Source organism: Drechmeria coniospora, chromosome 01 (genome assembly GCF_001625195.1).
Source record: "Drechmeria coniospora strain ARSEF 6962 chromosome 01, whole genome shotgun sequence".
In the NCBI taxonomy this organism is placed as follows: Eukaryota; Fungi; Ascomycota; class Sordariomycetes; order Hypocreales; family Ophiocordycipitaceae; genus Drechmeria; species Drechmeria coniospora.
Genome location: NC_054389.1, coordinates 4,238,584 through 4,252,937, shown reverse-complemented (window position 1 = coordinate 4,252,937; position 14,354 = coordinate 4,238,584). Strand labels below are relative to the sequence as shown.

At 56.5% G+C, this 14,354-nt stretch overlaps 2 protein-coding genes across 2 annotated transcripts; one reads left to right on the top strand and one right to left on the bottom strand.

Moving 5' to 3' along the window:
* Positions 1 to 3,963: 3,963 nt before the first annotated feature.
* Positions 3,964 to 9,323, top strand: DCS_01033 (uncharacterized protein; the record flags this gene model as incomplete). The annotated part of the gene is made up of 4 exons (XM_040798368.1): positions 3,964 to 4,227; positions 4,298 to 4,679; positions 4,747 to 5,014; positions 5,078 to 9,323. The coding sequence occupies 4 exons, from the start codon at positions 3,964 to 3,966 to the stop codon at positions 9,321 to 9,323; spliced, it is 5,160 nt and encodes a 1,719-aa protein (XP_040659251.1).
* A 928-nt stretch (positions 9,324 to 10,251) lies between these two features.
* DCS_01032 (structural maintenance of chromosomes 5 smc5) lies at positions 10,252 to 13,994 on the bottom strand (the record flags this gene model as incomplete). The annotated part of the gene is made up of 4 exons (XM_040798367.1): positions 10,252 to 10,654; positions 10,819 to 11,554; positions 11,736 to 12,630; positions 12,702 to 13,994. 4 exons carry the CDS (start codon positions 13,992 to 13,994, stop codon positions 10,252 to 10,254), a joined length of 3,327 nt encoding a protein of 1,108 aa, XP_040659250.1.
* Positions 13,995 to 14,354: the final 360 nt, after the last annotated feature.

Below are 14,354 nucleotides of genomic sequence, written 5' to 3'. Positions count from 1 at the left end.
TTTCCTCCTTGGATACTGGAGTGTACTGTGCGGATGTCGGACAATATGCACGCGTCGCCATGCAGAGCGTACGTGAATGCAGACCGACCAGGGCGTAGGTGCGAGTAGGTGTGTGCGTGCCGCCCGCCAGTCGTTACACCGCAGGCAACTCTTCCTTCAGCGGTTGGAAGGATTCTAAATCAGCGGGCATGGCTTGGCCGGGTATTCGGAGCAGGTCACAATGTCGCGTCAAGTTCACCGTGTGTGACATCTCCGAGTACGGCCTTTGTACCACTGTGTTGTACAGTAGGTACCAAGTCCCAGAGGTGCTCGTTCCCGTGCGCCCAGGATGTATCAAGGAGCACAGGCGGCCTGCAGGCTGCAGCAGCCGGTGCCATAATCAGCCAATCTCCGATTGCTGCAGCATGAGTGACGCCTTGAAACATGGTAAGCAGTAGGGTTATAATAAGGCTCAGCGACATTGTGATTCATCGCCCTCGAAACGAACGATGAATGACGAGAGCGGTGTTTTGAAACCGAAGCATCCGTTTTAACAATTGAAAACGACACATGAAAAAAACTCGCAATAAATAGCTACCGGTACATCGGATGAATCACCAGTACCCGCGCAGAGTACATCGCATCCAGTCGGTCTAGAGCTGGGCTTGCACGAGGTAACTATTGTGTGCTCCGAACTCCAAGCACACACATAGTGCCTACATCTACGGAGTGCACCTATGTGTGCTTGCACACTCCACCGATAATTACCTTAATGCCTCGCCGGTTTGTGAGTGTGCGATATACTACCCGACATCTGGTACATTGTACCCCTTTCGAAACCCTGGACTCGTTGACTGCATAGTCATCGGCCGTCGGATGCCGTCATTTACTTTCTTGGGTAGCGCTAAATTCGAGAGCACAAAATGGTAGTGATTCCGTTCGGATGCCTTCGAGCGTAGTGTGGACGATTGTCTCCTAGTCACGGGTCAACAATCAACTGGATAAGTTCCAGTGCTGGGCGATCACGGTGCTGATGTCGTCGAGGAGCGGAAACAAGTGTGTTGGGATGGGTCGAGAAGGATTGGGGTTGACGTCCCCAGGACATGATCTAGGACCAATACGATGGAAAGGGGAGATTTCACGTCGCTATTGCTCCGTCCCCGCGCAGCACCGCTGAGTAAGGTCGCAAGCTGGCAGACGACCAGGGAACTGCATGCCCGTGGATGCGTACGTGCAGGAGTGCCCCTACATGCTTGTACTGGCGTGGAAACCAGAACGTGCTCTGCATCCTCCCTCCCCTACGAGATCAAGCTCAGCTCAAGTATCCGTACGCACTTACGTGTAGGTGTGGATTTTTCATTAAGGGTTACTCGGATGCGAATCCAAGTACCTAGTACGTCCTTGATAAAACAACTACTCGAGCCTGGACTATTACGGTACGGATAATGTAAGAGGAGTGCTCCGTACGGAGTACACGTACATCTATTCATATACTATTTATTCCTCTCGATCTCACGACGGTCCAAAAGGAACTCCACGGACAAGCAAATGTCGCTGCCGTAGCCTGTACTCCGTACAGTACACCTACAGTAAAGTACGCCTCCAAATACAAACCGTGCTTGGACTGTGCCCCGTACGTGTACTTACCACTATTGTACTTGGTGTACTTGGTACATTATATTGCTTGTTACGCACGAACGAGTACGGGGATATGTACATACAGTGAATTCACTGGTAAACTACCTAGTACCTTAGGTACTGAGCACCTAGCACGGAGTAGTATGCTGTGTACTCCGTACTGTAATATTGTATTACGCTGTACTCCGTAATACCTAGTACTGTACTTTGGTAAGTGCGTGTACTTACAACACCTGCTTGTACGAGACATCTAGTGGCTGTGAGTCGATTCTTGTACAGTGCGGAGTACTTGGACTCCATCGCGCAAGTACAACTAATTACATATTGCGACACTTCGTGCGAAGTACATGCCAACGAGGTTACTCGTGTTCGTGCTACTAAAGGATATGCGAACATGTATTACTTTGTCCGGAGAACCTACTGTAGTCGTACTTGTACGTATTACGGCGTACTCGAGCTGCTAGCATGAATTGGCCGATACTAACTAACATTGCTGGGTGGTACTAAGGTACTAAAGTACAAGTAAGTACTTCGTACTCGTAATTGCAGTAGATGTACATGCGCTCGTGCCACCAGGGTGTTGTGCGCAAGTCCCAGTACAGATATGCCTCGGTCTTCATCACGAAAAGCGTTTGGATAAGTACCTCTAATGCACGTGGTAATTAGTACGTACTCCGTACAAGTAGGACGATGAAGTAAGTACATGTACTGACTACATGGAGCGTGGTAACGGAAACCACTCTCCGCAGGCTACGACCATCGAGCGTACCGAGGTACCTGCCAAGGCACCTCTGCAGCAGGGCTTTTGGGAAGTACACCCAAGTATACGGAGTACAAGCATTCGCAATATACAAATACTGTGCAAGGTACCGACGTCGGAGTGAGGGAGGACGGCCGGTTTGGTTCATTCCTGAGACACTTCAGCGCCATGTTGCGCCCCCTCCTCTTCAGCACTTGATGGACTCGAGACGCTCCTGAGCAATGGAAGAGCTGCGCCGTCATTGGTCCATGCCTCCCAGCACTAAACCCCCTGAGCCACCGCTGAACAAGCCGGGCTCTCCACAGCGCGTACCTACGAGTACAATACCTACCTAGTAGGTACAGGTAGGTACTCCGTACTCGTGAACATAGAAGTACCAACGGAGTACGGAGTGCTAAGTACTGTTGATAATAGCTGCTGAGAAACCACTGCCCACCTCCGTGCTCCGTACTCGGTACTAGTCTGAACTATGTGTAGGTTCGTATCACAGTACTATACTCTGAACGTACTAGTACCTAGCATACTCCGTTGTACCATTGGAATCTACCTTGGTACTTGTACTCCGTACTTACCTACCTGTCGTTTGTGCTGCACACGAACACGGCACCTCACATCCAGACGAAATGTACACACATGTACTAGTACCAGTATGTAGTAGTTCAAGCTCCCATGGTCCTCCCTGCCTGCCAACCTTGCCTGCCTGCCTCGTCGAGCAGAGGACAGAATTGCTGCGATCTCGCACAGGACAAACTTTCCCAAGCACTATCAAGGTCGTTGCCCGCTTTATGGAGCATCACGTTTTGGATCTGACAGCCGTTCAACTGATGCCAGTGTATGGTGTATGTGGGTGTGTGTGTGTGTGTGTGTGTATGTATTCCGTTCTCCGTGCCTAATTCTGTGCTCTGTTGGTTACTCCAGCCTAGCAAAGCACTTCTCGGTTGGCCATTCCTTCGTCAAGTCGTCGCTGCCGTTCCCTGGTGACCAGCCAGCTCAGTCGTCCCCCCCCCCCCCCAGCCCCCAGCACCGCCGCTGGAATACCTGAACCACTACGGACCACGAGGTACCTACTCCCAAAGCAGTACCGCCGAACCGCTTCAGCCTCCTCTCCTCCCCTCCTCTCCCTCTCTCTCCTCATGTCCCAGCCCCTAAAAATTAATTTGTGACTTTCTCTTCGACATTCGCAGGCTGGTCCACCGATGCGCACCCAGCCATCTCCAAACTCGGGCTCCGACTCCCTCCCTCTCTGCCCATATTCCTCATACTAGCTGGCTGGAACTGCCGAGGCGCGCCCGCCACTGTTGCTGGCCATTCGCCTCGCATCTTTCGATTCTCACCCGCTCGCTTGGCCCAGACTCGACGTGAACGCTGGCCTGACCTGGCCTGGACCTGGTCATTCACTGCGACATCACCGCCGTCGACCGGCTCCATCTGTCGCCCCCCACGGCCAAACCCGGCGACAGCATCCCATCGCATCACCCCCGGGAGATCGATACCACGCAAAGTCCAGACTGTTCAATCGATCGACCCATCCTCGAGAGCGCGGCCTACGTCTGTTCACCCGCCCGCGAGCGGCCCCGTAGCCGACCATGGCTTTCCTCTTCAAGTCCAAGAAGAGCCAGGATCGCGCGTTGGCGAGCCGCGACGGGGGCAACTCTGGCTCCCAAGGCTCTATCCAAAGTGCCGGTGGCTCTCGCGTCGCCCGCGACGAAAAGGCAGGCCTCCATCAGCGCTCAACGCCGACGGGTAGTCTCAACTCGCTGGACAACGATGGTAGCGCCGGGAGCCCGGAGCGAACCGTCGCTCGTCGCGGAGGTGGAAACCTGGACACGGCCCCGTCCAACGAGCTACCCGTAAGTAGCCCATGCCTGCCCTGCAAGGACGTGCGCGTCGTCACCGTCACCGTCTCTAATCGTGGCAAAGCCTCAGCTTCGAAACGGCCCCCAGCAGACGAACCCGACTGCTTCGCTCTACCCTTGGTCGCAGCGCCGGTTAACCTATACCTCGTCCCATCCGAGTCCCTTTCCCCGCTACGGCGCCGCCGTCAATGCCACGTCGTCGAAGGAGGGCGACATCTACTTGATGGGAGGCTTGATCAACAGCTCCACCGTCAAGGGCGACCTCTGGATGATTGAAGCTGGCGGCAATATGGCCTGCTACCCTCTTGCCACCACCGCCGAGGGCCCCGGGCCGAGGGTGGGCCACGCCAGCTTGCTCGTCGGAAACGCTTTCATTGTCTACGGCGGAGACACCAAGATCGAGGAATCGGATGTTCTTGACGAAACCCTCTACCTTCTCAACACTTGTAAGTCTTGTCGATTCTCGTGTCCCGCCTAGCCGAGACCAGCTCGACTGACACGACCGCTCGGCAGCAACGCGACACTGGTCTCGAGCCCTCCCGGCTGGCCCCCGCCCCTCCGGCCGATACGGCCACTCGCTCAACATCCTCGGCTCCAAGATATTCATCTTCGGCGGCCAAGTCGAAGGCTTTTTCATGAATGACTTGTCCGCCTTCGACCTTAACCAGCTGCAGATGCCCAACAACCGTTGGGAGATCCTCGTCAAGGGCGAGGCGTCTCCAAAAGTCCCGGCCGCACGAACGAACCACTCGGTCATCACTTTCAATGATAAGATGTATCTGTAAGTTTCGAGCCTTCATCCCACCCGACATCGTCGCCCTGAAATCGACGCTGACATGTCTAGCTTCGGCGGCACAAACGGCTTCCAGTGGTTCAATGACGTCTGGTGCTACGACCCAGCCGTCAACGCCTGGACCCAGCTGGATTGCATAGGCTACATTCCCGCCCCCCGGGAGGGCCATGCCGCGTCCATTGTTGACGATGTCATGTATATCTTCGGCGGCCGCACAGAGGAGGGCAGCGATCTGGGTGACCTTGCGGCCTTTCGGATAACTACGCGCCGCTGGTACACGTTTCAAAACATGGGCCCATCACCCTCTCCTCGCTCGGGACACAGCATGACGACGGTTGGCAAGTCCATCGTCGTTCTCGGTGGTGAGCCGAGTTCAGCCGCTGCTACCATCAACGACCTCGGCATACTCTATGTATTGGACACGGGCAAGATTCGATACCCCAACGACAGCCAGCAGCAGCAGGGGGCCCAGAAGGCGCTCCCAACTCGCCAAATGAGCGGCAGCGTGCCGAGTGGCAACGAGCTCCAGAACCCTCCGCGCCAAATGCCGCCTCGTGACGGAGCGACGGCACCGATGGACACCAGGAGATTGACTGGAGCGCTCCCTGGCAGCTTCCCCAACGGAAACATGTCGCCTCCACCAGGTGCCGAGGCCAGCACAGCTAAAGCTGCCCCGACTGCCGCAGCCGCCGCAGCCACCGCCGGGGTTGCCGGGGCCGCTGCCGGGACCGTCATATCGAAGTCGCTGCCTACCCCCGCGGCCTCGAGCCCTACTGGACCACCCCCGCAAGGGCCCATACCAGCCAAGCCGGTGGCTGCTGCTGCTGGCAGCGGACAAACTCGCGGCCCGTCCATTGAGCGTCCCGCCGAGCGTCCTGTCGAGCGTCCCGTCGAGCGTTCTGCCGAGCGTCCCGCTGAGCGTCCTGTCGAACGTCCCGCTGAACGTTCTGTCGAGCGTTCTGTCGAGCGTCCTGTTGAGCGTCTCGCCGAGCGTCCTGCCGAGCGTTCTGTCGAGCGCCCTGTCGATCGTCCCGCCGAGCGTCCTGCCGAGCGTCCCGCCGAGCGTTCTGTCGAGCGCCCTGTCGAGCGTCCCGCCGAGCGTCCTGTCGAGCGTCCCGCCGAGCGTTCTGTCGAGCGTTCCGTCGAGCGTTCTGTCGAACGTCCTGTCGAACGTCCTGCGGAGCGTCCTGTCGAACGTCCCGCCGAGCGTCCAGTTGAGCGTCCCGCTGAGCGTTCTGTCGAGCGTCCCGCCGAGCGTCCTGTCGAGCGTCCCGTCGAGCGTTCTGCCGAGCGTCCCGCTGAGCGTCCTGTCGAACGTCCCGCTGAACGTTCTGTCGAGCGTTCTGCCGAGCGTCCTGCTGAGCGTTCTGTCGAGCGTCCCGCCGAGCGTCCCGCCGAGCGTCCTGTCGAGCGTCCTGTCGAGCGTCCTGTCGAGCGTCCTGTCGAGCGTCCTGTCGAGCGTCCTGTCGAGCGTCCTGTCGAGCGTCCTGTCGAGCGTCCTGTCGAGCGTTCTGCCGATCGTCCTATCGATCGGGCCCCTGAACGTGTTGCCGAGCGTGTCGTCGAGCGTTCCCCCCCCACCACCGAGCTGCCGAGCAGACCAGCTCCAGCCCCCATGAATCGCGATCCGACTGCCGAGAACGATGCTCCTGCTCTCAATGGACAGCGAACGTTGGCCCTGCTTGAATCAGGTTCGGGGCCAGAGGTGACAATCCATGGGCCAAACAGCACCAAACTGCCGCGGCACATGTCATCCCGCGGTTCCATAGATAGCGCAACAGAACATACCCACAAGGCCGTCCGACCGTCATCTCCCCCACCTTCTACCCGCCAGGCCACCAGTACTGCTTCTAAACGATCATCGGGACGCAATTCGCAGACGGTTGCTCTTCTCAAGGAGCTGGATACGTCACGAAATCGGAATGCCTGGTATGCATCGGAACTCGAGCTAGCTCGCAAGGCTGGGTACGTCACAAGCGCAAGCTGGAGCCCGACGCTCGATGCCAACGCAACGGAAACTTTTGACGACGATGACCGCCCTCTCATTGAGGCGCTCCTCGCGATGCGGACCGAGCTGGCCAATGTCCAGAGTGCCGTGGACAAGCAGGCCGTCCTTGCTGCCAAGCAGATTGCCGAGGCAGAGAAACAGCGCGATGCGGCAATTCAGGAAGCAGTCTACGCCAAGGCAAAGATGGCTGCACAGCCTGGAAGGTCCGCCAACAGCACTCCTCAGCAGGACGCGGACCGAGATGAAGTGGGCGATAGGGACAGCGAGATCGGCAGGAGGTTCGCCTCTGCGCTCCATCTGCAAAAGGGTCTTCAGTCACAGTTAGACCATGCCAAGGCAGAGTTGGAGTCCGAGCGAGCTGCTCGGAAGTTGGCGGACGATACCACCACGGCCGCTCAGAAACGGATGTCCGATCTCGAGAGTTACAAGCAACATACATCGACCGAGGTGGAGCGGCTAAAGGCAGAGCTGCACCTTGTGCAGCGCGAGGCACGCGAGCATTCCGTCTCCAGCGCCGAGGCGGTTGCCGCCTTAGCCTTGCTCAGGATCGAGAAGAACGACCTCGCCACCAAGTACGAAGACGCCGTGGGCAATTCCAGAGACTACAACGAGACGTTCGAGTCGCTTCGAAGTGCCATGACCGCCTCAGAAGACGCAAAGGCGCACCTGGAAAGGGCACTGCAGAAGGAGAGGGCGCAACGAGAGGCGATCGAATCCGATTTCAACCAGCTCCGGGTCGAGCACGAAGCCCGCACCGCGGAGCTCCTCGCTTCCTCGCAGCGCCTTCGAGCTACCGAAGAACTGGCCGAGAAGCACGCCAACGAAGCCAAGGCGCATCGACAAGCCGTCAACACTGGCCTGGATAGGGTGCTGTCCCGGGAGGCCCCCGGGGCGACCAAGGCAGATGCCGAACGCGTCGTTGTGCTCCAGGGCCAGGTGGTTGCGGCCAACACGCTGGTCAAGAAGTACCAGCAAGAAGCGGACGCTGCCGCCGACAAACTGCGGAGTGCCGAAGAGCGCATCGCTGGGCTGGAACAGTACCAGGAGCAGTCTAGCCGAGAAGGCGTCGCCATACGGAGGCAGCTACAATCGTCTTTGAGGGAGGTGCAAAGCTTGCAGGCTGCGCACTCGGACGTCAAGAACCAACTGGCCGCTCAGCAGCTCGAGACGAACGCGATGTCGGTGCAGCATACCGCGCTGAAGGACATACTCAGCGAGCGCGGTATCAGCCCGTCGGGCGCCGTTCGATCTCGCGGTTTGGTGAGTCCGCCGTCGAAGTCGCCGGACCAGACCCGTCTGCGGGAGCTCGAGTCCCAGCTCGTCAGCTCAAACGCTGCTCACGAGGAGACGAAGCAAGTTTTCGCCGCCCAGGCCCATGAATCAGAGACGGCGTATCGTGAAAAGCTTTCGCAGCTCGAGAGTGACTATCAGTCGGCCGTGCACTACGTCAAGGGAACCGAGAAGATGCTCAAGCAGCTCAAGGAACAGCTCTCGCGGTACAAAACCGACAACGCTCGTTTGAAGACGGAGATGGAGGAGCTCCAGGGCCACGTACGAACCGGCGAGGAACGACGAGCGGTACAGGACGACTGGGAAAGCGAGCGCGGCGCGCTGCGCGAGAGAATCGAGGATCTCGAGAAGGAGCTCCACAGCTCCGGCGCGCGCCTCGAGAAGAGCCTGAAGGATGTGAAGTCGGAGTTAGCCGAGTCCGTCCGGCAGCGCGACCAGGCTGTCAAGGCCCGTGAGGAGGCAACGAAGTCATTGAGCTCGCACCGCAAGGACCTCGAGCAGCTCCAGTCCGAGAACGCGCTTCTCGAGCAGCGCGCCACCGACGCGGAGGAGAAGGTGTCTCTGCTGCTCAACCAGGTCGAGCATTCCGTCGACAGCTATCGCCGTCAGAGCCGGCAGCCGATTGCTGGATCGGATGCCATGGTCGCCGGCACCAACAACTTGAACCTGGGTCAGGGTCAAGGGCACGGTCAGAACCACACTCGAAGCGACAGCTCCGAAACGGAGAGCGCGTATGGTGGCAACGGTACCGAAGCCAGGAATAGTGCCGCGCTCGACAACCTCGCAAGCGAGCTCGAGACTCTACGCAGCCACTGGCAAGCAACCAACAAGAACTACCGATTGAGCACCAACTTTGATTTCGACCAGCCTACATCCCCCGGTAAGCAGTCCGAGCCTGGTTCCGCCGGCCTTGGACTGAGCGAGAGCCTCGCCGACTGGAGGAAGAGGCTCGACGCCGATGACGCTCACGCCGATGCACCAAAGTCGCGTAAGAGCTGATCACCGCCGTCTTGTTTGCCACCATGTCCATGACCAGCAACCCGTATACCCCAACATCTTATCATCGCCGCTCAGGGCTTTGAGTGTTTCCATGTGTTGTATATTCATCACACCAATTCAGTTCGTTTCCCCTTTGATGAAAAGTCATCATCTTATTAAAGATGGAGCCTCGGAGTTGGGGACTGGTGTGGCTTCACTTCTCCCTTTTCACTTTCTTGCTTGTTTTTTTCTTCTTCGATCAGCTTCTCTCCTCCGCGAGCTTGATGCTGTATCCCTCGCTCAAATGTCTAAGACTAAATCTCCTTTCAGCCGTGAGCCTCTCTCCGGCCTGGATTTCTTGTCGAGGGTGGCGATGAAGTACTAGCGCAGTCGCCACGAACAGACACGGGATGTCTTAAACGCATCTACGAAGTCTGCTGCTACTGCGTTCTAGTTCTCGTCTTCTAGGCCATGGGACTGGGTGCAGGCCACTTCTTGTACGCCGGGCGCGCCTTTGTTTTTCGGCGGCGTGGTTTCGGCTGATCTGTTGCGCTTGGTTGTATTCTGATGTGCGATGGCAGAATGATGGACGGGGAAGAGGGGTGGATGGATTTTAGAGAGGAAGTTGTGTTGATTTTGTTGTGTGATGTTGTGAGTTGCATCCCGCCGACGATACGCAAGGATTCTTGGAATGATTGAACGAGTTGCTTTGACATGACGAATTGACTGCTCTACCTACTTATTCGTTGGGCCGAGTTGGAGAATGGATATTGTATGTATATATTGTCTGTCGTTAATGGTGAAATGTACAGAGTTACGGACAGAACCGGGCAGGCATGCCATGGAGAACTATCCATGTACTTGGTGATAATACCCGCAAATTTCCACATACAGAAACAATCGCTGGAGAATCCAGTCCGTGCTTGGGAGTCCAACCGTTCCGTCATCATCAGCCCAACGAATCTACCGGCAGACCCGTCCTCCGTAACGGAGCAGCCAGCCTCCTCTGGATGGCCAAGCAACGACCAAAGTCGAGCTTGCGCCCCTCACGGGGCATGTGCTCTCCGCTGGCGATACAGAGCACCCGCATTTTGGGATCGTAGCGCAAGCCAGTGAGGAGCTTGGGCGTGATGAGAAAGTACTGTGATGTGTGCTCTCGGCAGGCGATCTCGACCATGCGCTCGTGAACCATGCGCTCGTTGCGGGGGTCCATGCCCTGGTTGATCTCATCGACGACACGGAAGGGCGACTGGGCGAGGGACTGGAGAGCCATGAGGAAGAAGATGGTAGACACGGCGCGCTCGCCACCTGACTGGCGATGCGCATTAAGTTGCTGGAGCGTTTCATTCTCCCTAGAGAAAAAGGAGGTCAGTTTAGCCCAGTAAGGGAGAAGAGCTAGGAAGCGGGAAGATGAGAGAAAGACGAGAGAAAGACGAGAGATGGTGATGGAGATAGAAAGAGAATAGGGGAAAGAGGGGGTAAAGGGAGGGGGGGGGGGATTTTGTGCCCGGCTTACCGAAACCTGACCATAATGTCGAGGGCCCACAGATCAAAATCGTCGTCCTTGTGGACGCGCACCTCGCCTGCGCAGCTGATCTGCTCAAAGTTGTAGGCGAACGCATCGTTGATCTTGGACACCAACTCGTCTAGCTTGGGCTCCCACTTGCCCATCAATTTGCCGAGGCGGTCCTCGAGGCCCTCGAGCTTCTCGCTGAACCCCTCCATCTTGCTCCGGAGCTTGGAAATCTCTTGGGCGCGACGCTCGAACTCGCGGATTACGTTGGGATTGGCGGCATGGATGAGCTCAAGCTTGGCTTCCTCGGCAGAAATTTCCAGCTCCAGTTCCTGCGGAGGCTTCCCATCCGAGAGTTGTGTGAGAAGTTCCTTCTTGCTCTCGTCCTGAGCGAGGACATCCCTGACCTCGTCGCCCAGTCGTCGGCCGTCTTCCCGTGCGCGGTTGACCTCGTCAACGGCTGCCTTGACGTTTTGCTTTTCCTCATCAAGCCGCTGCATGATGCTCGCGTTACGATCTTTGAGGCCCTGGATATCGGAAAGTGCCTCGATACGCCAAATCTTGGCTTCCAGAAGAGCCTGGTGTGCTTCTCGTATCCCATCAATCAGCTTCTTGTGTTGGATAACTAGCTTCGCTCGTGTCAAGACGGCCTCGTCCCATTCGTATTGTATGTCGAGGGTTTTGTTCTTCGCATCACGCAAGGATTTCTCGTGAGATGCCTTGGCTCGCTCTTCGGATTCTACCCGCTGTTAGCCAGCTTGATTTATTGCAGCAAGAGAGGGAGGGGCGAAGCATGCCTATCTTCTCTGGCAGCGTCTGCCACTTCTGGTACTCCCTCTGTAGCAGGTTCTTCTCATTCGTCAAGATTTCCTGCAGGCATTATGAGCAATTCCGGTCATCCAACTGGAGTCTACATGCACCTACAATCTTATTCTCGATTTCCGCTATTTGGTCATCGAAAGCGGCAGCCTTTTTCAAGAGTCCGTTGTGCTCTTCCTTTAGTACCTCCCTCTCATGTCTCTTCTCCATCAACTGGCGGTTGAGTTCCGCTTTCTCCTGGCCGTCGATGGGTTGGGAAGTCCAGAATCTGGCTGGCTGAATGTTCTTGCTTATCGTCGTCATCGCTTGCGGGCCGTACTCCCTGCGGCGTCGGACCAGATACGAATGCTTGCCAGCGGCCCATTGATTGACTTTGCCGTTGTTGATCAGCCGTTCGTACCCAGCATCGTCATGGTCCTTGAGCGATACGCCCGACTGGTGAATGCGTTTCTCCGCGCAGAGCATGGCCAGGACGGGAGCAGGGCCATCCAGGAAGTCGACGGCGAATCCGTCGAGACCGAGGTCGGCGGCTTCAGTCGCATCCACGGGGGGTCGGAAAGAGTCGATGGAGTGTGAACACGTTCGGATGACGACGGACAAGCTCATGATTCGGTACAGCTGGTTTGTCAACTTTTTGTAGTCACCCTTGGTCTGGGCGGTAAAACACAGAAAATCGTCGTTTTGCAACAGCGACTGAACTTGATCGGAGTAGCGGTCGTCTTTTATGGAGCAGTTCAACAAAGGCGGTCCAAAGACTTCCTTTTCAAACTCGCCCTGGTGCTCTTGCACCCACTCCCAAGCACTGGCTTGTTCTGGAAATCGCTTTTTCATCATGTTCAGCAGTTGGCCTTCTTGCGTATCGAGGGCGCTGACGTCGGACTGGAGTTGGCGCATGGCATCAACGACTATTTTCGCTTTTCCCTTCAACTCGGTATCCTTGCTCAAGACCTGAAGTTTGTCGCTCTCTAGCTCCCGCTTCTTGTGCTGTTCTGCGCGCTGTCTCGACTTGTCAGTTTCAACTCCCTTCAGCAGGTGACGGACGGCTTGGCGCGTTTGTAAATACTCACGATCCTCTGGTTCCAGTCAGCACCATTGAAGTCGGCAGGTTTGTTTTTGAGATCAGCCTGGTACGCGGTGATCTTGGTCCGCGACGTCGCAAGCTCTTTCTTCTTGACATCAAACCCTTTGCGCTCAGCCTCGAGCTTGTCGTTGATCTCATTCACGCTTTCCACGGCAGCGGAAACGTCCCGGCCAACGCTTGCAGCGGCCCGCTCGGCGTCCCTCAACGACTTCTCTCTGGCGGAAACGGCGGCATCAATCTGCCGGGCGTACTCTTGCTTGAGGTTCACCGCCTCCAGAGAGGGACCACTTTCGCTTTCGAGCCGGCGAAGGGTCCTCTCCGCTTCTTTTCTCCGCTCTCGAGCCTCCGCGTGTTTGGTTCGGGCATCAGTATACCTGGACAGAACCAAGGCTGACTGCAAATCCTTGACTCGCTCTAGGATTTCCTCACGTTCACGGATCCTATCCACGTCCGCCTGCAACCCTTGCTGCCTGCTCTCGAGGTTTTTGAGGGATTCGACGTCGGCGTGAACCGACTCGGCCAGCTCTTTCTTGGACTTGTGCAGATTCTGGAGCTGTTTCTGCCACAGAAGCATCTCTTCCGGGGCCGCAGCACGTAGCGTCTCATGGAGGAGATCGACGGGGGTGGACTGAGCAAATTCAACGACCCTGTCTTGCGGTAGAAACTGGCAAAGGTTGTCGACTTGAATTTTGAGCTCCTGCATCAACGCCCTGATGGCTTTCTGTGTCGTTTCCTTTCCATTTAACCACCACTTTTGGCTATTCTGCTCGCGGCGAATCTGAACTCGAACAATGTAGTTGGATCGATCGCGTGCCCTCTTCTGGAGCTCGATTTCGATGGTGGCCGTGTCTTTGCCATTCTTGACGAACTCCTTGACAGAGCCTGCTCGTCCGAGGTGCTTGGGGCTGTAACCAAGACCAAGACAAATGGCGCAAACCAGAGAGCTCTTTCCCGTACCGTTGGGACCGATGACCATGTTCAGATGAGGGCCCGGGAAGAACTCGGCCATTTCATACGTAACAAAGTTCTCGACTTTGACGCGCACGATGGCTCCTGGCTGAAAGTTGGACATGTCATCGGTTTCTGTAACATTGTGTGCGGCTGTGCCATTTGCACGAGGGGCGGTAGCGGCGGCATCATCGTTGTCGTCGTCATCCTTCGAGTTGAGGTCGAGGCGCCGTCTCTTTGGAGAATCGGGACCTTCAGGAGCGTCACGAAAGGAATCGTCGCCGGTGTCGGAACCAGCCCGCTTCCTGCGTGGCGAGATAAAGGACGCCATGCTTCCTGTTGTCGCTGAGCAGCAAGTTCGACAAACAGATGGAAGACTGCGATGGGCTGCGAACGGTCGTCGTGATGCTCTGCGAAGTTCAACAACTGGTGGTATACAGTAGAATTGGGTGACGCGTGTGTATCCACAAAGGTAGATGGAGAGCATAAAATAAGGGTGCAGCCTGCACGATTGGATGGGTTACAACATGATCCATTCTTTTGTTTCCCCCCCGCCACTTGACGCGTTCACGTGCGGGGTGGATGGCCCCCTCACTAGTGTACTGTACTGTAAGTAGTAGTAGTCCGATATCACTAATGATTGTACTCTCTGTATTATCTTATAATACCTATACTTGTTGTACTTGAGTGT